At 43.3% G+C, this 26003-nt stretch overlaps 1 protein-coding gene across 1 annotated transcript in view; it reads right to left on the reverse strand.

Moving 5' to 3' along the window:
- Window positions 1-1733: 1733 nt before the first annotated feature.
- The window catches only part of LOC126260407 (FMRFamide receptor-like), a 119907-nt gene continuing 95637 nt past the window's right edge, over window positions 1734-26003 (reverse strand). The window contains exons 4-5 of the mRNA XM_049957734.1: window positions 5402-5696; window positions 1734-1792 (exon numbers count right to left, since the gene is read on the reverse strand). Coding sequence (XP_049813691.1) covers window positions 1734-1792; window positions 5402-5696 — 354 coding nt within the window. The remainder of the gene's footprint in view (window positions 1793-5401; window positions 5697-26003) is intronic.

Here is a 26003-nt window from a genome sequence, read left to right on the forward strand (position 1 = left end):
ACTGTGTAACAATTAAGACTTTGTAAGGGCGCTGATAACCGCGCAGTTGAGCGCCCCACAAATCAAACATCATCATCATTGCTTATATTCTACGAGATCCTGCTTGGTTTTGCACAGAAAAAAGGGAGGTTTGCCTTGCTTGGTTTAGAGGTACCAAGGCCAAAAAGGCCGATAGGAAGCTGTGAGCGAAGAACTGGCTAGAGCAAGAAAACAAATTTACCCACGTTCTGTGACTTAAGCAGTTGGGACCCGATGATTTTCGTAATTATCTAAGAAAGGATGAAACATGCATTTCGGCGCTGCTGAACATTTTTAACGATCAAGTGTACAGTCAAGCGAGAGGCTGTAAGCTGCAAGGAGAGACTGTTAGCTACATTACAATTTCTAGTTAGTGGTAGAAGTTACGGGGATCTCAAATTCAATGCTGCTGCATCCCATCAATTAAAATGTTTCCTGAAACCTGCGTCGTGATTTATAGTTGACTGAGGAAATACATAGTGGTAAACCAAAATCAATAAAACAAAAGATGTCCAAGTAAACGTTATTGTTTTATCTATATGTAGCATGAAGGATGACCTATGGGTTTAAGAAACTCATTTCAAATTCAAAGAAGAAAGACTACAAACGTTGGTGGCGCACATCATCTAATAAATACAACAGATACATAAAGAATGAAGCACTTAGCAGCTGTCGGAACTATACTTAGCTCTTCATAGCAGAGAGTTTGCATATAGACTGGATTTTTTTTAACACTTGCACCAATGAACCAAGCTAGTTTATTGAATTAACGTCCATCCAATACATCGGAAATAAAACCTAAAAATATAACTACTTAAGGTAACTGACTTTTTTATTCTTTCTATATCCTGCACGAAACCATTATGGATTCGTTAGAAAAATGAAATAAGCGCTTCATTTCTCGCATTTATATGTTATACTCCCCACACTACGTCTCCCAGAAACATCTGCAGTCTTTTTAATTTCTTCAGAAACTCTGTCCTTACAGTTTCGCCTACCTCGCACCCTGTTATACAACACAATGGCAAAACATGAATTTTTGTCAGGCGATTGGCATGACAGCGCAAACAATACACAATTTGTTGGGTGCAGTGGTGTCGGGGGGGGGGGGGGGGGGTCGGCTGTCGGGTGGTCCCCTTTCCGACATCGGTCGAAACGCCTACACACGTCCAGTTTGTTGGCCACGCTATTGGTGCGTGTGCAGGAGCCTTTTAGTGGCGCCGTTTGGGAGGCGCGAAGTGCGGTGGACGCGGGCCAGCGCTGCCTGCCAATTCCGAGGCTGGCGTGACGTCACAGGTCGCCGGCCGGCAGACGGCCTACTTGGCCCCTACTTTACGCACGGCAGCTGCCTCACTTTAAAAGCGCAGGTGTAATCTAGTTTGATCCGCTGCACTCACGTCGGCGCAGTTCTTAGCCGGACAGCACCTGCCCCTCAGAAGCGAGAAAAAGAGTCATCTTCCCCGCCCGATGACGGCGGAGACTCGTTTTCGACTTTGTTATTCAGCAAGGCGTAAGAATGGAAGACCAAAAGAAAAATGCCTTCTGCGGCTATATCGAGGGCGTGGCATGGCGAGACGGGCCACCACCTAGGGCGGGAAACCTATTAGATAAAGAAAATACAAGGAAGACGGTGTAAGTAACCGGGAGAGTTACGTGAGCTATCCTAGTCCTTGTTTTGCTGTCTTGAATTAACAAGGAGGAGCCTTTACGGCCCTTTACACGCTCAAGTCTGCCTGAGCAGGCAATGTTTGCGACGACCGTTTGCGCATCTCGTCTGTAGTATTCAATACGAATTTACACCTTTAAACAACAATGTAGCTTTCTCCCAATCCTGAATCAGTATCCTGCGAGTGCAGAGTATGTTCTGGCAATGACGAAATTAAGAAAATTTGCTTAGAAGATAATTATTCTCTCTATTGCTATTATTTACAGTTATAAAAAGAGACACCCCAGTACGCAGAAGAGTGGCTTTTAAAACGTGTAACGCTTTTGCATATTAATCTAGCAGAAAAAAGAAACCAATCCTTAAGTACGTAGGACGAAGAGTCATTCTTTGTGTTGTCGCAGTATGTTACGCCTTATACAGGGTGTTTCGAAAATACTATTACAAACTTGGGGACAGGTTCCTCACACCAAAACAATAAAAAAAGTCCAGTAAACATGGGTTTTAAACTGCATACCTTAAGAACTATTAGCACTTGTTTCACAGAAGACATGTATTTCACAGTAGCGAAGATGAACAAGTCTTCATAGCTCTTAAGATATGCATTTTAGAGCGAAGGTTTAGAGTCATAACGGTGTTTTGAGATGAACGCTAAATAAATTTTGCAACAAGAGAAACACTATCACTGCTGCCACCTAAGTTCACGTTGCTGATAATCGTGGCACTTCCTGGTTCATTCAACAATTTCCCAGCTTTAAAATTAAGACACTGGTGAAGCAGATATGTCAAAATATACGTCACCGTGACTCTAAACCCCCTTTATTACAGATTTTTTTCTTGCTTTGGTGTAAGGAACCTGTCCCCAGAGTTTGTAAAAGTATTTTTGAAACACACTGTATACGGTGCAATGAAACTGTAATGGGGAATTCGCTAAGCGCTTGTGAAAGACTTACAGTAACGTTGAGATACTTGGTAACTGGCAAAAACTAAGTTTATCTGAAATTTTCTGCTGTGATATCACAGTAAGCGTTGAGACACATCATTCCAGAAACATGTCGTGTCATGTATGAAGTACTAAAGCACTTAATCTGGTCCGCACAGCTGGTCTGCGTAAATTCGATCGCAGTCAGATTTGGCACAAGCCAAACACAGACATTAACAAAGACACATTTTTTAGTCCGCGATTCATTCACACGCAACGATTTATCCGTACGTACAGCCAAGGTAATGCAGATATCTGAGGGCTTAAAGGGGCCTTTATCCTCAGCCTGCGACTTTAAACGCGCGCTGTTCTCACAGTGTCATTTCGTCCTAGTCGCATCATAAACCAAATTCTGTTACTCATGGTTTTAAAAAAAAGAGAAGGAATGTACTTGGAACAGGGTTAAAACGTATGCAAATGCCTAATCACTATTTGCAGTCTATAATATGGCAGTATAAGCCTAGTCTGGGATTGAATCAGTAGTAGTAATGGTGGTAGTAGTGGAAGTAGTAGTAGTAGTAGTAGTAGTAGTAGTAGTAGTAGTAGTAGTTGTTGTTGTTGTTGATGATAATGATGATGAGACTGGAAGGGATGAAATCTAGTGCTAGCACATAGCCTTCTCCTTCTGAGTAGCCCAAGAAGGCCAAAGAGTCGAAGTTCACAGACTGTCTCTAGCATTAAGGTTATGTAGTAACAGTCCACTTGTTTCACTCGCCTGCCACCTTCGTTTCTCACAATGTTAGGTGTTACGTGCCTTAGCTCTATGAGACACTGTGAAAAGGTTTCGAGTTTGACCTACGGCATTACCATAAAGTCTAGTCAACAAACATTTTGTGCTGCAACTTCCCCTCTCCTTTTCACTCAAATACTGTCAAAAATTGTACAATTTTAATGGCAAAATTTCTGGACAAGTGAAAATTTGCCATGAATGGGGTTAAAGTTAGCCTGCACTTTAACATTAATTTCCACTGCAGCTGTAGCCAAAGCCGTAACTTATTTATCCTCGTAAAATTTCGATTGGATTTTAACTGACTTACATACTAAGGTAAAGCAGCAGGCTAAAATGCAGTACTCCATTATACTTCAATGTGTACAGATTACGTACTACTTTCAGTGTTCGTATCCAACGACTAAAACATTCAGTTGGAGTGCAACGTTATTCCCCATCCATGAATGTGCTAAGCCGTTGTGCTAAGCCTGAACGGCTTACCATCGCAGAGCAGTTAATTTCTCTACAGTGTAGGAAACGTGTTCCTAGCAGTAGCTAATACATCTCGCTATTCATATTCACTAATTTGCTTGTTGAACGATTACTAAAATCTTGTCTCACGTTCTGTACTCATAGAATCATATCACGAGCACAGTCTGAAAAGTTTTGTAGCTCAAGACAATGCGTTTATGCTGAATGATTCTTTACTTACCAGGTAAGTGCTAAAGAGTATATTCACAGGGTTATGACATGACTGTTTTCGCTGAATGCTCCACTTACGCGTGTAACATTTTTTTGAGAAGAGTTTCGAAACGCCTTGGTTACCGCGCAACCACAGTCATCTTACTGCTGGGCTTGTAAGCGACTAGGATTTATTGGCTCGTGAAAGTACTGCTTCAACTGAGGCAGTCATTCCAATTTTATACGTCTTTAAAAGTGCGAATTTTAAACTACCATCTTTTCTGTCAAGGTGCTCAGAGGCCCATTTTTGATTCTTTTCTCTTAGGGGAACTGTTGATCCATTAGGACGCTACAGTAATGACCAATTCACATTCTGAAAAATTATCCTTGCCGGAACCATTTAGAGTTATGGAACACTTTTGATTGGGCTCTCCAAATATCTTTCCTTCCTTAAGTGACAAAAGAAGACATCGTGAAAAATTGGATTTTCTGCCAATAATCCACGTCGTACTTGCACGATATTTCGGTCGCGTAAGTTGCAATCTTCGTCAGGTGCGACCTATGCTGAATCCAGTGTGGAACGGGTCCAGTCTGGAGTCAGGACTCGTTCCAGACTGGATTCAGCGTAGGGCGCACCTGAAGAAAATTGCGAGATACACGACCGAAATATCGTGCAAGTACGACGCGGATTACCGGTAGAAAATCCTATTTTCAAAAATGACAACTCCTCGTCGGGAAAGCCTGGAGACCTACATCAAAAGAAGAGTCTGTTAGTCCACAGCTCTGCGTCTAAGAAACCGTGTGTGTAAATAATGTGGAGACTGACAATCCGCCATCACAACATGCCAGTCAATGGAAACGCACTTCACAGTCCGTTGATCATTTCTTGGCGTAGTCTGCTTGTTTTATACTATTCTATGAAGCCAACACGTTCATATCTGAAACTCATTCTGACCTCAGGACCACTAGATCTCTTGGCAGGCACGCCATCTGCCATCTGCGCCTGCGAGAACGTTTGGTCCTTGCCAGGAAATTAAGGTGACTTTCTCGGTACCGAAAGGTACACCTCGAAACCGCCATCAGTGTGTTGTGGAGGTGCTCTAGAAAAGAGGACCTCGCGAGGTCGTAACGGTGTGCTGCGCGCTGCGAGAGACGGCAGGTCAGAGAGTAGCTTCCGACTGCACAGACGGCTGCCACTTGAGCGGGCCGTGGGCGTGCGGGTGGTGGCCGTTGAGCGCCTCGTGCATGGACACGCCCCGCGAGAAGGAGCTGTGGAGCGCCACGGACGTGTAGTTGGTCGCCGTGGAGGAGACGGCGGTCCGCGACGACGGCTGCGCGGCGAGGCGGCCGCGGCGGCAGCGCTGCGGCACGAACGTCAGCACGAACGTGCGCCGGTACTTGTCCGAGAGCGCGCAGTACAGCAGGAAGTTGCACGCCGAGTGCACGGCCGCCATGAAGTTGAAGATGTTGCCCAGCGCCAGGCGCACGTTGTTCTCCGTCTCGCCCGGCTGCCCGCCGCGGAACACCGTGTACAGCAGCATCGCGGCCGTCGGCGTCTGGCACACCATGAACAGCACCACGACCGCGATCAGCGTCACCGTGATGCGGTTCTCCTGGCGCTGGTTGCTGTCGCACTGGTCCACCTGTCGACAGTGCAGCGTGCTGCTCATCCCGTCAGGGGAAAAAAGTAAACGAAGTGAGAAACAAGTATGAAAGGAACAAATCTGCATCTACATTCCGTGGGCCACTCTACGGTGATCGGAGGAACGGTACTTCTGGTACTGCGTCTTAAGCCGTCGGCACATGGACCGTGCATCCGAACGTTGAGCGTGCCGAGTTTCTGACGTCATAGCGTGGAATAGGATGTTCGTTCGGGAGTCTTTCCGAACGTGCAGAGCAGTATCTGGCATGTCAGATATTCTGAGCGTGCGTCTGAGCGTTGACCAATGAGATGGCACAACGGCACCTACGTCACATGGACGCCGTCTCCCTTCCGTACAGAGTTGTGAGGCGCCATATTGGCATCCATTTAAAGCCTATATGTATATACGCCGTTTCTGAGCACCAGAGAATTGAGAATCACTGGAAAACCAGTTGTTCACTGTGTTATTCGTCCCAATAAAATAATGAGAAACATCACATTGGTGGCAAAAGAATTATTGTAACTTGCGTATTATGAGAGTAGGCTATTTGAAGGCAGCGATACACTGAGATCCACCCAAAACGCATTGTTCTTGGTACAATTTGTTATAGTTAAATTTGAATTAGTAACATAATTATCTACGATTAATGTTTTTAGCAAAGGGGTAAGAGAATATGCCTAAGCCCAATAAGTTTGTTGTTAGTGTAGCGTAATGAGTAGCGTCAGCTCACCTTGTTTTGAGGGGTGACTGTTCGATTGAATTAATCTACAGGACAGCTTGCGCTACTTGTATAAAGATATTTTGCTCCTTTTTCTTTTACGCTTCGTAATTCACACGTTGCAAAGGTTCTGCTACTGGGTAGGAACAGTGATCAAGTAAGACTGACCTTGGGGTTTTACTAAAATTTGGGAATGATGAAATAATGTTTATCTTATGCGGAGAAGTATTCCAAATTTGTACCACACTGTTTGTAATGGAACTTCTATAAGCCTGTGTCCTTATTGATCGGACATGGTACTTTCCTTTTCGTGGACGATGGAGGAAATGTGCGTTTTAATAGAGCTAACGTGGGAATTTTACGCGCGCCCGTTGAGTAAACAGAGTGATTTACGAACTAGAAACATCCCTCAACGGCCGCTGGAGTGCGTTGCGATCGCGTGTACCACGTTGGGGCCCACGTACCGTATGCACGAGTCGCATCGTTCCTGAGCGTTCAGCAGCACGTTGAACTTGGCACGCTCAACGTTGACGTTCGACAGCACGGCCCGTGTGCCGACGGCTTTAGAGAATGTTTGATGCTTGCCAGGAAATTAATGGAGTCTCTCTGTATTAGCTCTGATTTCCTGATTTTCTCGTTGTGGTCATTTCACGAGATGTACACTGTGTGATCAAAAATATCCGGACACCTGGCTGAAAATGACTTACAAGTCCATGGCGAGCTCCAGCGGCAATGCTGGAATTCAATATGCTGTTGGCCCATCCTTAGCCTTGATTACAGCTTCCACTCTCGCAGGCATATGTTCATCAGGTGCTGGAAGGTTTCTTGGGGATTGGCAGCAGATTCTTCACGGAGTGCTGCACTGAGGAGAGGTATTGGTGTCGGTCGGTGAGGCATGGCACGAAGTCAACATTCCAAAACATCCCAAAGGTGTTCTATAGGATTCAGGTCAGGACTCTGTGCCAGTCCACAGGCTGTGTATTATGAACTGGTGCTCGATCGTGTTGAAAGATGCAATCACCATCCCAGAATTGCTCTTCAACAGTGGAAAGCAAGAAGGTACTTAAAACATCAATGTAGGCTTGTGCTGTCATAGTGCCACGCAAAACAACAAGGGGTGCAAGCCCCCTCCATTGAAAACACGACCACGCCATAACACCACCGCCTCCGAATTTTACTGTTGGCACTACAGATGACGTTCATCGTGCATTCGCCATACCTATACCCTGTCATCGTGTCGCCACGTTGTGTACCGTGTTTCGTCACTCCACACAACGTTTTTCTACTGTTAAATCGTCCAATGTTTACCCACCTTACACCAAGCGAGGCGTCGTTTGGCATTTACCGCTGTGATGTGTGACTTATGAGCAGCCGCTCGGCCATGAAATCCAACTTTTCTCACCTCCCGCCTATCTGTCATAGTACTTGCAGTGGATAATGATGCAGTTTGGAATTCCTGTGTGATGGTCCGGATAGATGTCTGCTTATTATACATTACCACCCTCTTCAACTGTCGGCGGTCTCTGTCAGTCAGAAGACGAGGTCGACCTGTACCCTTTTGTGCTGTAAGTGTCCCTCCACGTTTCCACTTCACTATCATATCGGAAACAGTGGACCTAGGGATGTTTAAGAGTGTGGAAATCTCGCGTACAGACGTATGACAAAAGTGACACCCAGTCACCTGACCACGTTCGAAGTCTGTGAGTTCCGTGGAGAGCCCCATTCTGCTCTCTTACGATATCTAATGACTACTGAGGCCGCTGATATGGAGTACCTGGCAGTAGGTGGCAGCACAATACACCTAATACAAAAATCTTATGTTTTTGGGGGTGTCCGGATACTTTTGATCACATAGTGTATGTGGGAAGAACATCGCGACGTGGTTCTCCTGACACTGGTTGCTGTCGCACTTGTCCACCCGCCGACAGTGCAGCGTGCTACACAACTCGTCAGGGGAAATACGTAAAGGAAGTGAGAAGCAAGTGTGAAAGGAACAACTCTTCGTCTACATCTACACCTGCATTCAATGGACCACCATATGGTGTGCGGCGAAGGATACTTCCTTGTTCCATTCGCGAATGTCGTGTGGCAAGAATGCTTGTTGATAACCCTCTGTATTACCTCTAATTCCACTGATATTCTCGTTGTGGTCATCTGGGTGTGAGTAATATGTTGTGCGACATCTACATCTACATGATTATTGAGCATTTAGCAATTAAGTGCCTGGCAGCGTTCATCGAACCACCTTTAAGCTCTCGAACAGCGCGCAGAAAAGAAATGAACAGAGATCTTTCCGTGCGAGCTCTGATTTCTCTTATTTTATTATGATTATCATTTCTCCCTGTGTAGATGGGAACCAATGAGATATTTTCATACTCTGCGGAGACAGTCGGTGATTGAAATTTCATGAGAAGATCTTGCCGCAACGGAAAACGCCTTTCTTTTAATGACTGCCATCGCAATTCATGTACCATACCCGTGGCACTCTCTCCTCTATTTCACGATAATACAAATCGAGCTGCCTTTCTTTGAACTTTTTCGATGTCTTCCTTCAATTCTATCTGATGTGGTTTCCACACCGCCCAGCAGTATTTGCTTTCCCCACAGCATTGTCCACGTAATTGAAGTTATTAGTAACTCTGATCCTTTAGTATTTAGTTGAGTTTACAGCTTTCAGATGTGTGTGATTTATCGTATAACTGAAATTTAGCGGATTTATTTTTGTGTTTATGAGGATGACTTTACATTTTTCTTTATTTAGAGTCGATTGCGCTTTTTGCACCATACAGGTATCTTGTCTAAATCCCTCTGGCAAGTCTGTTGTGAGGAACGGTATAAAAAGCCTTCTGGAAATCTAGAAATATGGAGCCAATTTGATATCCCTTGTCGATAGCACACAACATTTCGTGAGAATAAAGAGCTAGTTGTGTTTCACGAGAACGACATTTTCTGAATCTGTGTTGGCTATTTGTCAATAAATCATTTTCTTCGAGCGGATTCAAGAATGGTTCAAATGGCTCTAAGCACTATGGGGCTTAACATCTGAGGTCATCAGTCCCCTAGACGTAGAACTACTTAAACCTAACTAATCTAAGGACATAATACACATCCATGCCCGAGGTAGGATTCGAACCTGCGACCGTAGCAGCAGCGCGGTTCCGGACTGAAGCGCCTAGAACCGCTCGGCCACAGCGGACGGCTTCGAGGTGATTCATAATGTTCCAACACAGTATATGTCCCAAAATCCTACTGCAAATCGGCGTTAGTAATATGGTTCTGTAATTCAGCGGATTATTTACATTTCCTTCCTTGGGTATCTGTGTGACTTGTGCTACTTTCCAGTCGCTGGGTACGGATGTTTCGACGAGCGAGTGGTTGTATATGATTGCTAAGTATGTAGCTATTAGATCATCAGACTCTGAAAGGATCTTGACTGGTATACAATCTGAAACGGAGGCGTTGCCTTTAAGTGTTTTAAGCTGCTTCGCTACACCGAGTATATCTACTTCTAAGCTACTCATCTTGGCAGTTGTTCTTGATTTGAATTCTGGAATATTTAGTTCGTCTTTTTCGTGAAGGTATTTCGGAAAACTGTCTTTAGTAACTCTGCTATAGTGGCACTGTCATCAATAACATCATCACTGTCATCGCGCAGTGAAGCTATTGGTTGCACATTTCCACTGGTGTAGTTCACATATGATCAGAAACTCTTGGGGTTTTCTGCCAGCTTTCGAAACAGAGTTTCGTTGTTGGATACACTCTCGAAATTCCAGTACTAAACCTCTCCGAAACGCGTAACGCCTCTCTTGCAACACCTGCCACTGGGGTTTGTTGAGTATCCCCGTAGCGCTCTCGCATCAACTAGACGATCCCGCGACGAAATGCGCCGCTCATCGTTGGATGTTATCGACTTCTCCTATTAATCCATCCCGGTAAGGGTCACAAACTGTTGAGCGATACTCGAGAATCGGTCAAACAAGAGTCCTTTTTGACATCTTGGGTTGTCGGGTGTTCTGCCGGATATCAGCGTCGTACTTGCACGATATTTCGGTCACGTAGCTCGTAACCTTCATCAGGTGCGACCTGAGACTGCTCCTCGAGTGGACCTGGTCCAGTATTTATGCCTATGGCCTTCCCCCTCAAACAACGATTGTTTGAAACCCAGCTTGTTCTGTTCGTCAACGAGACTCAGAAAGCAGTAGATATCGGCGGCTAGATTGATGCTGTGTTCCTTCACTCCCGGAAGGCGTACTGTACAGTTTCGCATGCCCGCCTGTGTGATTTTACTGAGGAATTCTAACAAGCAGCACACAGTAGCTCACTCTCAATGGAGAGAAATCTTGAAACATAAAAAGTAATTTCAGGTGTGCCCCGAGGGAGTGTTATAGGACTATTACTTTTCAGAATACGAGGGTGGTTTGATAAGTGTGGTAAATTTCTATGAAAGAATGGAAGATTTCTGTTGCGCCTTCATGGTTGGTAAGCTTGATTATTATAAGGATCGTATAAATAACTCCAACAATGTACAGTGCACAGTCTATTGTTGATACCTGTCTGATTTGGTCAGTGTGTCGACTGCGATTGAAAACTGAGAAAACCGAGTTTCGTGCTGTTATTAAATGTTTTCATTTGAAGGGTTGGACTGCCACACAGGTCAAAACAGAACTGAATGAACTTTACGCGGAATTTCCACCAACACTGAAGACCATTTACTTTTGGGTTACTGAATTCGAACGTGGTCGGACAAGCTCCGAAGACGAAGGACGTTCTGGCCGTCCAATTGAGGTTACCATAAAGGAACCCCACTGACAAAATCCGTGATATGGTAGTGCAAGACGGCCGAATAAAAATTCGTTAGATTACTGAGACTGTAAGCATCTCAACTGACCGAGTGCGTAACATCCTGCACGGAGAATTGACTATGTAGAAGCTGTGTGCGAGATGGGTGCCGCGTTTGCTCACAGTTGGGCATGAACGCATCTGGTACAGCATTTTAAGACAATGTCTGGCGTCGTTTAATCGCAGTCCGAAAGATTTTTGCGCCGATTTATAACTGTTGACGAAACTTGGGTTCATCACAACACACTCAAGTCAAAACGGCAGTCAAAACAATGGCCAAAGGCTGATGAAAGTGCGTAAAGGCAAAGACCCTTTTGTCAGCTGGTAAGGTACTGGCCACCGTTTTTAGGAGTTCCCAAGAAGTAATCTCATAGATTACTTGGAAGAAGGCAGAACCGCAACTGTACGCTATTACGCTTCATTGTTGGATCGTTTGAAACTTGAATTTGCTGGCAAAAAATCCAAGGTTGATCGGCAAAAAAGTGTTCTTTTACTAGGATAATGCACCATACCACAGACCAGCGATTACAATTGCAAAAGTGTAAGAACTGGGCTTTGAATTAGTTCTTCACCCACCATTTTCAACAAACTTAGCCCTAAGTGACATCTTCCTGCTTGCTAACTTGAAACTTTGGTTTTCTGGGAAGAAATTTTCGTCAAATGAGGAAGTGATAGTTGCAGGCAACGAGTAATTTGCAGAGTTTGAACGAATCTGTATTTCCGGCGGGATGAAAGAGCTGGAAAATCGCTGGACCATGTATATATTCCTCAAAGGAGACTATATCGAGAAGTAAGGTAAGTTGTTTTCGAAACGATTTTTTACAATACTTATCAAACAACCCTCATATATATAAATATTCTAGTGGATAACGTTAAGATCAATGAGGATTTTCACAGATGATGATGTCGTACACAAAAAAGTCGCAACGCAAGAAAGTTGTAGCGCAATGCAGGAAGAACTGCGGAGGATCGACGCTTGGTGCAGGGATTATCAGTTGATCTTGAACATAAACAAATTTGGTCTACTGTGCATAAATAGGCAGAAATACTAATTAATGTATGATTACCCCATTACAGAACAATCAGTGGGAGCAGTGGAACCAATAAAATATCTAGAAGCATGCGTACAGAGAGATTTAAACTGGAACGATCTCTGAAAGTAATGGTAGGTAAGACTCGCATTCACTGGAAAAATCATCAAGGAGTGTAGCGAAGCCATAAAGGAGGTGGCTTACAAAACCCTCGTTCGACCAGTAGCTGAACATTGAGGTCCGTAACAGGGAGGACTGATAGAGGAAATAGAGAAGTTCGAAAGAGCAGCAGTGTGTTTCGTTGCAGGTTCATTTAGTAAGCCGAAATTGCCACAGTAATGCTCATTCAATTCCAATGACAGACACTGCGAGAGAGCATACTTTTCTACAAGAGTCAACCAATATATTATTTCCTCTACGTCTCGCGAAAGCTCATGAAAGTAAAACTGGAGAGATACGAGCCCACACAGCGTTTTACCAACAACGGTTCTTCACGTAAACTAATAGCGACTGTAATAGGAAAAGATCAAAGTGACTGAGCCCTGGTAAGTACCCTCCGCTTGCAGGGTTTAGCTATAGGTATAGCGACAGTGTGTAATAATCAGTTCCGCTACATTCTCCAAATGGTACCATTACACCACCATTGGTATTTTGTTAAGCTTTATTTTCTAATTTCGTATTTACAAGTATTTATCTATGCAGTGTTTCAGCATTGATCACAAATAGAATTGTAAAACTGCCGTAGGCTACCGCAGACTGTCCGCAGCTCGTGGTCTCGCGGTAGCGTTCTCGCTTCCTGAGCACGGGGTCCCGGGTTCGATTCCCGGCGGGGTTAGGGATTTTCTCTGCCTCGTGATGATTGGGTGTTGTGTGATGTCCTTAGGTTAGTAAGGTTTAAGTAGTTCTAAGTTCTAGGGGCCTGATGACCATAGATGTTAAGTCCCATAGTGCTCAGAGCCATTTGAACCATTTGCTACCGCAGACTACCATAAGCAAGCGTGGACTACGGTAAGTTTCCTAGTAGCTTTACTCAGTTAAGGTCATACCCGCATCACTTGTATGTTATGCGTGTGGCGTATTTATCGGGCGTTAACTCGTAACAATCGCTTTCTTTACATATGCGATCAGTGTCTTAGATTGCCTTAAAAACCAGAAGTAGTGAGCCATCTAGAAACTGTGTTAGGATATATAATGGGCCGTGTAACGTGCGGAACATTTTTGTCTTACGTAGTCGTCTTCCTCTCTGTTACGTAAGAGGAAACTATTTACAGCAAAACTGAAATTATCGATGTTTAATTCAGTTTTTATTAGAAAACTATAGATTTGTAATGTGAAACAGAGGGCTTCTGTAGAAAAAAATAAAACAAAAATACATCAAACATTGCTTCAATACTTCGACGAATCTGTATCAAACATGTTTCTCTTATTCATAAACAACTTTTGCATTTATTGATAGTAACAGGAAACTCTTGCCTATGATCGTGATGAAGAATGTTCTGTTGAGTACAAGATGTCAACAATAATTACGTATATGTTTTTATGTTTCTGCATGCAAACAGTAGTAGCATCAAAAGTAACTGCTTTCGTTGCATAAAAGTGCAAAAGTTACGTGATAAACTACTTTTTATTACTTACAAAATGCATTTGATATTCTGCAACGATATAAAAATACACAATGGACTAATACCGAATGATGTGTGGTTCTAATTACGTGCAAAACAAATCCACACATTTATTTATGTTTCTTTCCCTACCAGTTCTACCAATGCTGCCGGTAATCCTACGGTTTACTACGTCACTTATGTAGTGAAGCAAAATTACCGAACCGTGGTTTTGTTGCAGTGCAACTGTCATAACGACTCTAGTAGCGCCTCAGCGCCGAAGCAGAAACACTGCACGAGAGGCAGGGCGTGCACGGTGCAGGGCTCCCGGTTGTCAACAGCCAACGGCTACGCAGCTGTTCAATCACGCACGGTACATCGCCGTTAATGACTGCACACACATCGGCTACTGGCTGTACACGTATGCGAAATTGATTATCCGAGTCTCTGATAATGGCAGCACGATACTGGTAAGTTAAGTTTTACAAAGCCTCTGATTTCACATAAACGCTTTCCACTAAGAACTTGACTGCAAGGCCGCGCGGAGTGGCCGCGCGGTTAGAGGCGCCATGTCACGGATTGCGCGGCCGCTCCATGTCGGAGGTTCGAGTCCTCCCTCGGGCCTGGGTGTGTGTGTTGTCCTTAGCGTAATTTAGTTTAAGTTAGGTTAAGCAGTGAGTAAACTTAGGGACTGATGACCTCAGCAGTTTGGTCCCATAGGATCTTACCACAAATTTCCAAATTATCCAACTTGACTTCAGGGTTTTTCCTCCATTACTTCCGCTATACGACAGCCTGCTCTCAACTGAATAGGTACCCCTTTCCTTACAGGAAGATCAGGACTCTAGGAAGTTAACAAGTTTCATTCACTCCCTTTATCTCAAACTATTTCTAATGTGGATGCACAAATGTTAAGAGAGTATGTTCCTTAACATACTATTGCACTGTTTGAACATAGTTTGATATTATTACGAAACCTCTTCTGAAATACGGTGTATTAAACAAAAGTATTCTATATCTTGAGTAAGGACCAAAACATGAAAAAAAGTCCAGTAAAAAGCTGTGAGCACTTGTTCATCGTCGCTAGAGTGAAATAAATCTCTTCTACTGCCACCTATAGAATGCATTATTCACCAGAGCGTATAATGTAATTTGGTTGCTACTACACACGAACTGCCACTGCTAAAGGAGATGCTCAGTATGGTGTGGAATATTACGCTTCTATTATGCTGGCAAGGACAAAGATAATACTGTAACGTAAACACGTTTCACAAGCTTATCAAAACACAGACTCCTTCCATTAGAGCTAACGTATGCACTGCACCCGCCGGAAACCATGAATGTTTTACAGTAAGAGCTGGCCGGTGTGGCCGAGCGGTTCTAGGCGCTACAGTCTGGAACCGCGCAACCGCTACGGTCGCAGGTTCGAATCCTGCCTCGGGCATGGGTGTGTGTGATGTCCTTAGGTTAGTTAGGTTTAAGTAGTTCTAAGTTCTAGGGGACTTATGACCTAAGATGTTGAGTCCCATAGTGCTCAGAGCCATTTGAACCATTTTTTAAAATTAAGTTACAGCTTAATGTGAGCTTGACTACATCTACATCTATACAAACCATTGTAAAGTAGGCCTATGGCCAAAGGGTACCAGTTACTAGACCGTCTTCCAGTTCTATTCAAATATGGAGCGCGAGAAGAATAATTGCTTCAATACCTCTGCGCGTTTTGTAATTAGACTAATCTTGAGTTCGCATTCCTTATGGTAGCGATACCGGCGGAAATGAACGTGAAGGCAATATTAACAGAAGAAAAGAGACAGCCGGTGAAGATGAGATGGGAGATATAATATTGCGTGAAGTACTTGAAGGAGCTCTGAAAGGTCTAAGTGAAAACAAGACCCCTAGTATCGATGACAATCCATCAGAATTATTGATATCCCTAGGAGAACCAACCATAACATAACTGTTCCATCTGGTGTGCAAGATATATGAGACAGGCGAAACAATGTGACAGTACCAATTACAAAGAAAGCAGGTGTTGTAAGTTTAACAATTGATGGTGCAAAATATTGACACAAATTATTTACAGAAGAATGAAAAAACTGGTGGAAACCGACTTCGTTGAAGATCTGTTTGGCTTCTGGAGGCATGTACAAACACTTGAAGCATTACTGCCCCTGCGACTTTTGTCAGAAGATAGGTACAAGAGAGGGAAGCCTACGTTTATAGCATTTGTAGAGACAGACGAAGCTTTTGACAACACTGATTGGAATAAACTCTTTTAAATTCTAAAGGAGCAAAGTTAAATACAGGGAGCGAAAGGTTATGAACAGCTTGTAAAGAAATCTGACTGCCGTTATAAGAGCTGAAGGACACGAAACAGAAGCCTTAATTGAGAAGGGAGCTAGATAGGGTTGTAGCGTATCCTCGATGTTATTCAGTCTGTACACTGAGCAATCATCAAAGGAAGCCATAGGAAAATTTGAAGAATGATTTAAAGTTCAAGGAGGAACTTTGAGATTTGCCAAAGACATTGTAATTATGAGAAACAGCAAAGGATATCGAAGAACAGTTGAACGAATAGCAAAAGGTCTTGAAAGGAGGTCATAATATGATCATCAACAAAAGTAAAAAAAATGGAATGTTGTCGAATTAAATTAGGTGGCGCTGAGGGAATTAGATTAGGAAATGAGATGCTAAACGTAATAGATGAGTTTTGCTATTTGGTACAAAATAACTAATGACAGATGTAGAAAACATATAAAATGCGTACTGGATATAGCTCGAAAAGCAGATCTGAAAAAACAGGAATTTTTTAACACTGAATATAAATTTAAGTGTTATGAAATCTTTTCTGTAGGTATTTGTGTTGATTGCAACCCTGTACTATAAGTAGTTCAGACAAGAAGATAACATGAGCTTTTGAAATATGGTGCTCACAAGGATGCTGAAAATTGGATGGGTGGATGTAATAATTAATGAGGAGGCACTGAATCGAATTCGAGGTAAAAAATTTATAGGATAACTTGACTAAAAGAAGGAGTCGGTTGCTAATGTACGAGTACATTATGAGACCTCGCGGAATTGTCAGTTTGGTATTAGAGGGAAATGTGGGGAATAAAAATTGCAGAGGGAGACCAAGAGACGAATACAGAAATCAAGTTCATGTGAATTGATGCAGTAGTTATGCAGAGATGAAGAGGCTTGCATGGCGTAGAGTATCATGGAGAGGTGCATCAAACCAGTTTTCGGACTGAAGAGCATAACTACAATGTGGGAGAGATATTCCTAGATTCGTCACTTAAAGGTGGTTCTAGAAACTTTTTAGGTATGCTTACGCAGCATAATTTGCGTGTGTCTTCTGCCATTTCAGTTACTGTAGCACAGGGCTTAACAACTGGCCGGTTTTGAGCGCGAGTACTCGCGTCTGCTCAGGCACGTGCTCGCGAGCAGCTGCAAGGTCGCGGAGTAGGGAGGGAGGGGAGGGAGGGGAAATGCGCGCGCACGATTGAATAGGGCCGCAGCGTGCCAATTGAATTCGCGCCGACTGTGTAACGTTTAAAGTACTACGATCAGCTCTTAACAGTCACTTCGCTGGTTAAGAATCATGTGAAGTCGCCGTTGTGTAACCCCAACCATGCTTTCGCAGTTCAACCCCCATTGGGAGGAATTATATCTGTTTACAGAAAAAGATGGAGTTGCAAAATGTTTAGTATGTCACAAAACGCTGAATTCTTTTACGAAATTTAATTTGCAGCGACATTATATGTCGTACCACACGAAAGACTACGGACGTGGAAAATGTGATTGACCAGATCGTGCACAGGAACTTATTAAACTTAAAAGGAAGCTATCGGAAGAAGTTCTGGACGACGAAGAAAAATCAACTGAGCCAGCTCCCAGAGTGGGTTACAAAATTGCTTTGCTTTTAGCAAAATCCCTGCGCCCCTTAACTGATGGCGATTTAATAAAAGACTGTTTGGTAGTTGCAGCGGAGCATTTGTGTCCATCTCAAGTTGAGCAATTTCGGATTGTGCCATTATCTAACATGACCATTATGCGTCGCATACAGGACATGGCAGACGACGTCCAGAGCCAGCTTGCAAATATCTGTAAAGATTTTATGGCGTATTCTCTAGCTCTGGACGAAAGTGTTGATATCACTGGAACAGCGCAGCTTGCCATATTTATTAGAGGTGTTAATGGAGATCTTCAGGTGAGGGAGGAGCTCCTCGATGTAGTAGCCATGAAGAACACTACAACCGGAGGTGATATTTTAAGTGGCGTTGAAGAAAGTGTTGAAAATATGGGATTTTCGTGGAATTCTTTAGTTTCAGTGTCTACAGATGGTAGAGGCATACACTAAGCTAGTAAAATTATGTGGCACATCTACATTCTCCTTTATTTGTTTTATTTGTCGCAGTAATAATTCGTGAGTGATATCCCTGCAGGTGGCCGCGGATTTACGTCGACTGGCGGCAGCTGTTGTGTACCCCACGTGACTCTCTCCACTCTCCGCTCTGGTCCGGTAGTGGGGGTAGCGTGCTCGCGCTGCTCCGTGCTCGCGCCTTGCTGCTCACAGCTTGCTCCGCGAGCACGCATGTTGTGAAGCCCTGCTGTAGCACCTCTGTGACTCTCTCGCATGGCTCAAACAAACCTTTGACTGTTCGTGCTGCCCTTCTTTGTATATGTTTAATACCCCTTCATAGTCCTATTTGGTACCGATCCTATACACTTAATTAGTAGTCTAGGGTGGACTAGTCGGAGACTGACTGCATTTCCCTTGTATTCTACCAATGAACCGAAACCTGCTACCTGCTTTATCTACAACTGAGCTTATGTGATCGTTCCACCTGATATCCCCACGTTCCGTTCCACCCACGTATTTGATTGAGTTGATCGATTCCAGTTGTGACTCATTGATATTATAGCCATATGATACTACGTTTTCCCGTTTTGTGAAGTGCAAAATTTTACATATCTGAACATCTGAAACAAGTGGTCAAGCTTTGCACAACTTTGAAATCTTATCAAGATATAACTGAATATTCGTGCAGCTGCTTTCAGGCAATATTTTGTTATAGATAACGATTATCATTTGCGAAAAGTCTGAAGTTTCTATCAATATTGTTTGCAAGGTCATTAGAATACAACATGATCAACAAGAGCCCCGACACCGTTCCCTGGGGCACAATTGAAGTTACTTCTGCATCTGTTAATGACCCTCCATTCTAAAGATAGTGATGTGTCAACAAATCCAAAACTCTCGTTTGATACTCTATATCGTCGTAGGGAGGGGACTGCCAAGGGGGAGGTTACCATGAGAAAAAGATTGAATAATCAACGAAAGGATAACGTTGTATGAGTCGGGGCATGGAATGCCAGAAGCTTGAACGTGGTAGGGAAACTAGAAAATCTGAAAAGGGAAATGCAAAGGCTCAATCTAGATATAGTAGGGGTCAGTGAAGTGAAGTGGAAGGAAGACAAGGATTTCTGGTCAGATGAGTATCGGGTAATATCAACAGCAGCAGAAAATGGTATAACAGGTGTAGGATTCGTTATGAATAGGAAGGTAGGGCAGAGGGTTTGTTACTGTGAACAGTTCAATGACCGGGTTGTTCTAATCAGAATCGACAGCAGACCAACACCGACAACGATAGTTCAGGTATACATGCCGACGTCGCAAGCTGAAGATGAACAGATAGAGAAAGTGTATGATAATATTGAAAGGGTAATGCAGTATGTAAAGGGGGACGAAAATCTAATAGTCATGGGCGACTGGAATGCAGTTGTAGGGGAAGGAGTAGAAGAAAAGGTTACAGGAGAATATGGGCTTGGGACAAGGAATGAAAGAGGAGAAAGACTAATTGAGTTCTGTCACAAGTTTCAGCTAGTAATAGCGAATACCCTGTTCAAGAATCACATGAGGAGTAGGTATACTTGGAAAAGGCCTGGAGATACGGGAAGATTTCAATTAGATTACATCATGGTCAGACAGAGATTCCGAAATCAGATACTGGATTGTAAGGCGTACCCAGGAGCAGATATAGACTCAGATCACAATATAGTAGTGATGAAGAGTAGGCTAAAGTTCAAGACATTAGTCAGGAAGAATCAATACGCAAAGAAGTGGGATACGGAAGTACTAAGCAATGACGACATACGTTTGAAGTTCTCTAACGCTATAGATACAGCAATAAGGAATAGCGCAGTAGGCAGTACAGTTGAAGAGGAATGGACATCTCTAAAAAGGGCCATCACAGAAGTTGGGAAGGAAAACATAGGTACAAAGAAGGTAGCTGCGAAGAAACCATGGGTAACAGAAGAAATACTTCAGTTGATTGATGAAAGAAGGAAGTACAAACATGTTCCGGGAAAATCAGGAATACAGAAATACAAGTCGCTGAGGAATGAAATAAATAGGAAGTGCAAGGAAGCTAAGACGAAATGGCTGCAGGAAAAATGTGAAGACATCGAAAAAGATATGATTGTCGGAAGGACAGACTCAGCATACAGGAAAGTCAAAACAACCTTTGGTGACATTAAAAGCAACGGTGGTAACATTAAGAGTGCAACGGGAATTCCACTGTTAAATGCAGAGGAGAGAGCAGATAGGTGGAAAGAATACATTGAAAGCCTCTATGAGGGTGAAGATTTGTCTGATGTGATAGAAGAAGAAACAGGAGTCGATTTAGAAGAGATAGGGGATCCCGTATTAGAATCGGAATTTAAAAGAGCTTTGGAGGACTTACGGTCAAATAAGGCAGAAGGGATACATAACATTCCATCAGAATTTCTAAAATCATTGGGGGAAGTGGCAACAAAACGACTATTCACGTTGGTATGTAGAATATATGAGTCTGGCGACATACCATCTGACTTTCGGAAAAGCATCATCCACACAATTCCGAAGACGGCAAGAGCTGACAAGTGCGAGAATTATCGTACAATCAGCTTAACAGCTCATGCATCGAAGCTGCTTACAAGAATAATATACAGAAGAATGGAAAAGAAAATTGAGAATGCGCTAGGTGACGATCAGTTTGGCTTTAGGAAAAGTAAAGGGACGAGAGAGGCAATTCTGACGTTACGGCTAATAATGGAAGCAAGGCTAAAGAAAAATCAAGACACTTTCATAGGATTTGTCGACCTGGAAAAAGCGTTCGACAGTATAAAATGGTGCAAGCTGTTCGAGATTCTGAAAAAAGTACGGGTAAGCTATAGGGAGAGACGGGTCATATACAATATGTACAACAACCAAGAGGGAATAATAAGAGTGGACGATCAAGAACGAAGTGCTCGTATTATGAAGGGTGTAAGACAAGGCTGTAGCCTTTCGCCCCTACTCTTCAATCTGTACATCGAGGAAGCAATGATGGAAATAAAAGAAAGGTTCAGGAGTGGAATTAAAATACAAGGTGAAAGGATGTCAATGATACGATTCGCTGATGACATTGCTATCCTGAGTGAAAGTGAAGAAGAATTAAATGATCTGCTGAACGGAATGAACAGTCTAATGAGTACACAGTATGGTTTGAGAGTAAATCGGAGAAAGACGAAGGTAATGAGAAGTAGTAGAAATGAGAACAGCGAGAAACTTAACATCAGGATTGACGGTCACGAAGTCAATGAAGTTAAGGAATTCTGCTACCTAGGCAGTAAAATAACCAATGACGGACGGAGCAAGGAGGACATCAAAAGCAGACTCGCTATGGCAAAAAAGGCATTTCTGGCCAAGAGAAGTCTACTAATATCAAATACCGGCCTTAATTTGAGGAAGAAATATCTGAGGATGTACGTCTGGAGTACAGCATTGTATGGTAGTGAAACATGGACTGTGGGAAAACCGGAACAGAAGAGAATCGAATCATTTGAGATGTGGTGCTATAGACGAATGTTGAAAATTAGGTGGACTGATAAGGTAAGGAATGAGGAGGTTCTACGCAGAATCGGAGAGGAAAGGAATATGTGGAAAACACTGATAAGGAGAAGGGACAGGATGATAGGACATCTGCTAAGACATGAGGGAATGACTTCCATGGTACTAGAGGGAGCTGTAGAGGGCAAAAACTGTAGAGGAAGACAGAGATTGGAATACGTCAAGCAAATAATTGAGGATGTAGGTTGCAAGTGCTACTCTGAGATGAAGAGGTTAGCACAGGAAAGGAATTCGTGGCGGGCCGCATCAAACCAGTCAGTAGACTGATGAAAAAAAAAAAAAATGGTCGTAGATTCAATAGTATGTATATGTGTGGCACTCAGTCAAATGCCTTTCGGAAATCAAAAAACACTTAATTTACCTGACTTTCTTGATCCGTAGCCTTCAGGTTGTCAAGTGAACAAAGCGCCAGTTGGGTTTCACATGATCGATGTGTTCCGAATGTATGCTGGATGGCACGAAGGAAGTCACTCTGTTCGGGATACCTCCTTACGTTTGAGCTCATCATACGTTCTACGATTCCACAACAAATGGAGGTCAATGAGACTGGACGGTAGTTCTTACTTCTGCTGCCCTTCTTGTAGATGGATGTGACCTTTGCTTTCTTCCAACCAGCGCCGGCCGAAGTGGCCGTGCGGTTAAAGGCGCTGCAGTCTGGAACCGCAAGACCGCTACGGTCGCAGGTTCGAATCCTGCCTCGGGCATGGATGTTTGTGATGTCCTTAGGTTAGTTAGGTTTAACTAGTTCTAAGTTCTAGGGGACTAATGACCTCAGCAGTTGAGTCCCATAGTGCTCAGAGCCATTTGAACCAACCATTTTTCTTCCAACCACTGGAACAAGTTTTCTGTTTGAGGGATTTTCGGTACATTATGGTTAGCAGAGGGGTAACTCGACCGCAATTTCGTATAGAATTTGACAGAGATTCCAACGTTTTGTGGAACTCGGTTCAGTTTTAACGATTTCAGCTGTTTCGCACTCCACAGACACTAAATTGCGTGTCTTGCGCCTTTTCAGTGACATGAGGATTTAATTGAGGCAATACTCCTCGTTTTTCCTTTGTTAAGGAGTATTTGAAAACCAAGTTAAGCATTTCTGCTTTGCTATCCTCAGTTTCAGTTCCTATCTCGTCCGCGACTTACTGAACAGTAACGTTCTTATCACTAACAGGCTTCATATACGACAAGAATTTCTCCGGTTTTTAAGAGGGATCTTTCGATAATATTCTGCTACTACAATTGTTTAAGACTTCACTCATTGCCCTCTTGACAGCCGAACGCATTTCATTGACTATCTCTCTATATATAGGCCTGTGATTTGTTTTAAGCCTGTTATGCAGTAGTCTGTGTTTCTCTGTCTCTCTTTTTTCTTTGGAGTGACTGTATACCATAGAGGGTCACTCCCATCATGAACTGTTCTACAGTTATATTCCATCCAGTGCATTGTCAACTATTCTTTTAAACTTGGGTCATAATTGCTTTACGCGCTCCTGTCTTGAACTAAAGGTTTCAGGTTCCTCATACAGATATAACACTGCTGCCTGTTTATCTACGAGTGTATCACTGAAAATATAAATCTTTCAACTTCTTTTAGTTGCCTTTTGTACTTTGGTAATCTTTGTTGTTACAACTGCCTCATGGTGATTCTAGTTGGAAATCATCAAAGAGGTTAGATGTATTTGTTGCTATTAGATCTATTTTTCATGATAATTGGGCTTCTGAACAACCTGCTCTAAGAAGTTCTCTGAGAAAGCATCTGGTAATGATTCGCAGGCTGTCTTGTCACGCCCACCGCTTACAAAACTAATTTTCCCATTTCATTTTTGGATACGTAAAGTCTCTTCTAATGACGGCAGTGTGGTTGGGGAACTTGGGGTAATAGCGAATCGAGGGTTTCTCTAAAGTTTTCGACCTCACGTAATGAGTCTGGTTGTCACTAGAAGGATCCAATTATCAGTTTATATCCACACATGATACTGAGTCTCTCTTAATGAGTCGCTTCAGTTCCTAGCTTGCTGAATTTCAGTTTCTTGTCTACTACAACAAATACATCACCTCCCTTTCCCATAATTTTATCCTTTCGATATACGTTTAATTTCCCTCAAAAAACGCACTGCTATTAATTTTGAGTTCTAACCATCTCTCTATTCCTAGTATTACAGGAGCTCCACTACTTTGTAGGAATGCTTCAAACTTTGGCACTTTGTTGTGATTACTTCTGTAATTAAACACTAGGTTTTCATTACTCTCCCCTGTAGGTGGGGGAGGGGGTCCTTGGATCTTACGATGATACTTCCGGGTCTCCTACAGCTATCATTATCTGGGCAGGATGGTGTGCCGCCTGATCTAAAGTATCCTCGTGTGCACCCCACACACAGTCACTTCCCTGGGTAGCAGTCTATGACGTGTAGTGCACACCTGACCCATTGAATGGACTCCACAGTTCTCAACCTTAGGCGCATAGAGCTACAATTGACACTCCACTCGGGTCGAGAGGACGAGCACTGGCAGATTCTGTGCTGCTTGTACAGGAGATAGTATCCACACCAAAACAAATACTTTCGTAGTAATGTGAACAGTCTCGTTTCTTTTGCGTCGACGTCGTATATCACTGATCTTTTTCAGCTTCTTATCCAGGTAGCTTTCACAGACTAAAGTAGCATGAAGAGCTCCATCAAAGCAGTCTACAGATTGGAGACTACAGCACTAAATAGTACTGATAAAATAAATTTTACAGCGAAATCAATTAAAAATAATTTAAGTAGCATGGTAGAATGGGGAACGTGCTTTGAAATCGAGGTTAATAGATGTACAAGACCTAGTCAAGGAGTTTTATTTATGACGTCGAAGAAATCAACACGCGACCGTGAAACTTACCGATGGCGTTAGTACTTCCCGATCTATTCACCCTCAATTCGACGTATTTTCTAACGATGGATGAGTTGTCGGGCACCTTGGTTGTAGAAGAAGCACATTTTGCCTCTCTAGAAAAAGTTTTTTCCTCGAAAATCATGTCGTCGTCGTTCGGGAAATGCCTGCCACGCAATGGCTGTGGCTAGGCCATGTCTCCGCTATATCCTTTCTTTCAGGAGTGCTAGTTCTGCAAGGTTCGCAGGAGAGCTTCTGTAAAGTTTGGAAGGTAGGAGACGAGATACTGGCAGAAGTAAAGCTGTGAGTACCGGGCGTGAGTCGTGCTTCGGTAGCTCAGATGGTAGAGCACTTGCCCGCGAAAGGAAAAGGTCCCGAGTTCGAGTCTCGGTCGGGCACACAGTTTTAATCTGCCAGGAAGTTTCATATCAGCGCACACTCCGCTGCAGAGTGAAAATCTCATTCTGGAAACATCCCCCAGGCTGTGGCTAGGTCATGTCTCCGCTATATCCTTTCTTTCAGGAGTGCTAGTTCTGCAAGATTCGCAGGAGAGCTTCTGTAAAGTTTGGAAGGTAGGAGACGAGATACTGGCAGAAGTAAAGCTGTGAGTACCGGGCGTGAGTCGTGCTTCGGTAGCTCAGATGGTAGAGCACTTGCCCGCGAAAGGCAAAGGTCCTGAGTTCGAGTCTCGGTCCGGCACACAGTTTTAATCTGCCAGGAAGTTTCATATCAGCGCACACTCCGCTGCAGAGTGAAAATCTCATTCTGGAGATTTCCGTCATGTTCAAAATACCGTACAACATGTTGATAAACGATTCATAACAGATTTTTACTTTTTCCACGATAGCCTCGATTGTGATTCGCCCGTCTTCGATACCCAGTTCTTAACCGATACATGGTCTGAAACTTTGTTTTTCGTCACTAAGATATTTTTCACGACACTGGAAGCGTCTGTGCCACCAAGCATTGTATCGTACACTGAAGCGCCAAAGAAACTGGCACAGGCATGCGTATTCAAATACAGAGATACGTAAACAGAATACGGCGCTGCGGTCGGCAACGCCTGTATAAGGCAAGTGTCCGGCGCAGTTCTTAGATCGGTTACTGCTGCTACAATGGCTTGTTATCAAGATTTGAGAAAGTTTGAACGTGATGTTATAGTCGGCGCACGAGAAATGGGACACAGCATCTCCGAGGCAGCGATGAAGTAGGGATTTTCTCGTACTATCATTTCACGACTGTACTGTGAATATCAGGAATCCTGCAAAACCTGAAATCTCAGATATCGCTTGCGGCCAGAAAAAGATGCTGCAAGAACGG

The sequence above is a fragment of the Schistocerca nitens genome, chromosome 5 (assembly GCF_023898315.1).
Source record: "Schistocerca nitens isolate TAMUIC-IGC-003100 chromosome 5, iqSchNite1.1, whole genome shotgun sequence".
NCBI classification, from domain to species: domain Eukaryota; kingdom Metazoa; phylum Arthropoda; class Insecta; order Orthoptera; family Acrididae; genus Schistocerca; species Schistocerca nitens.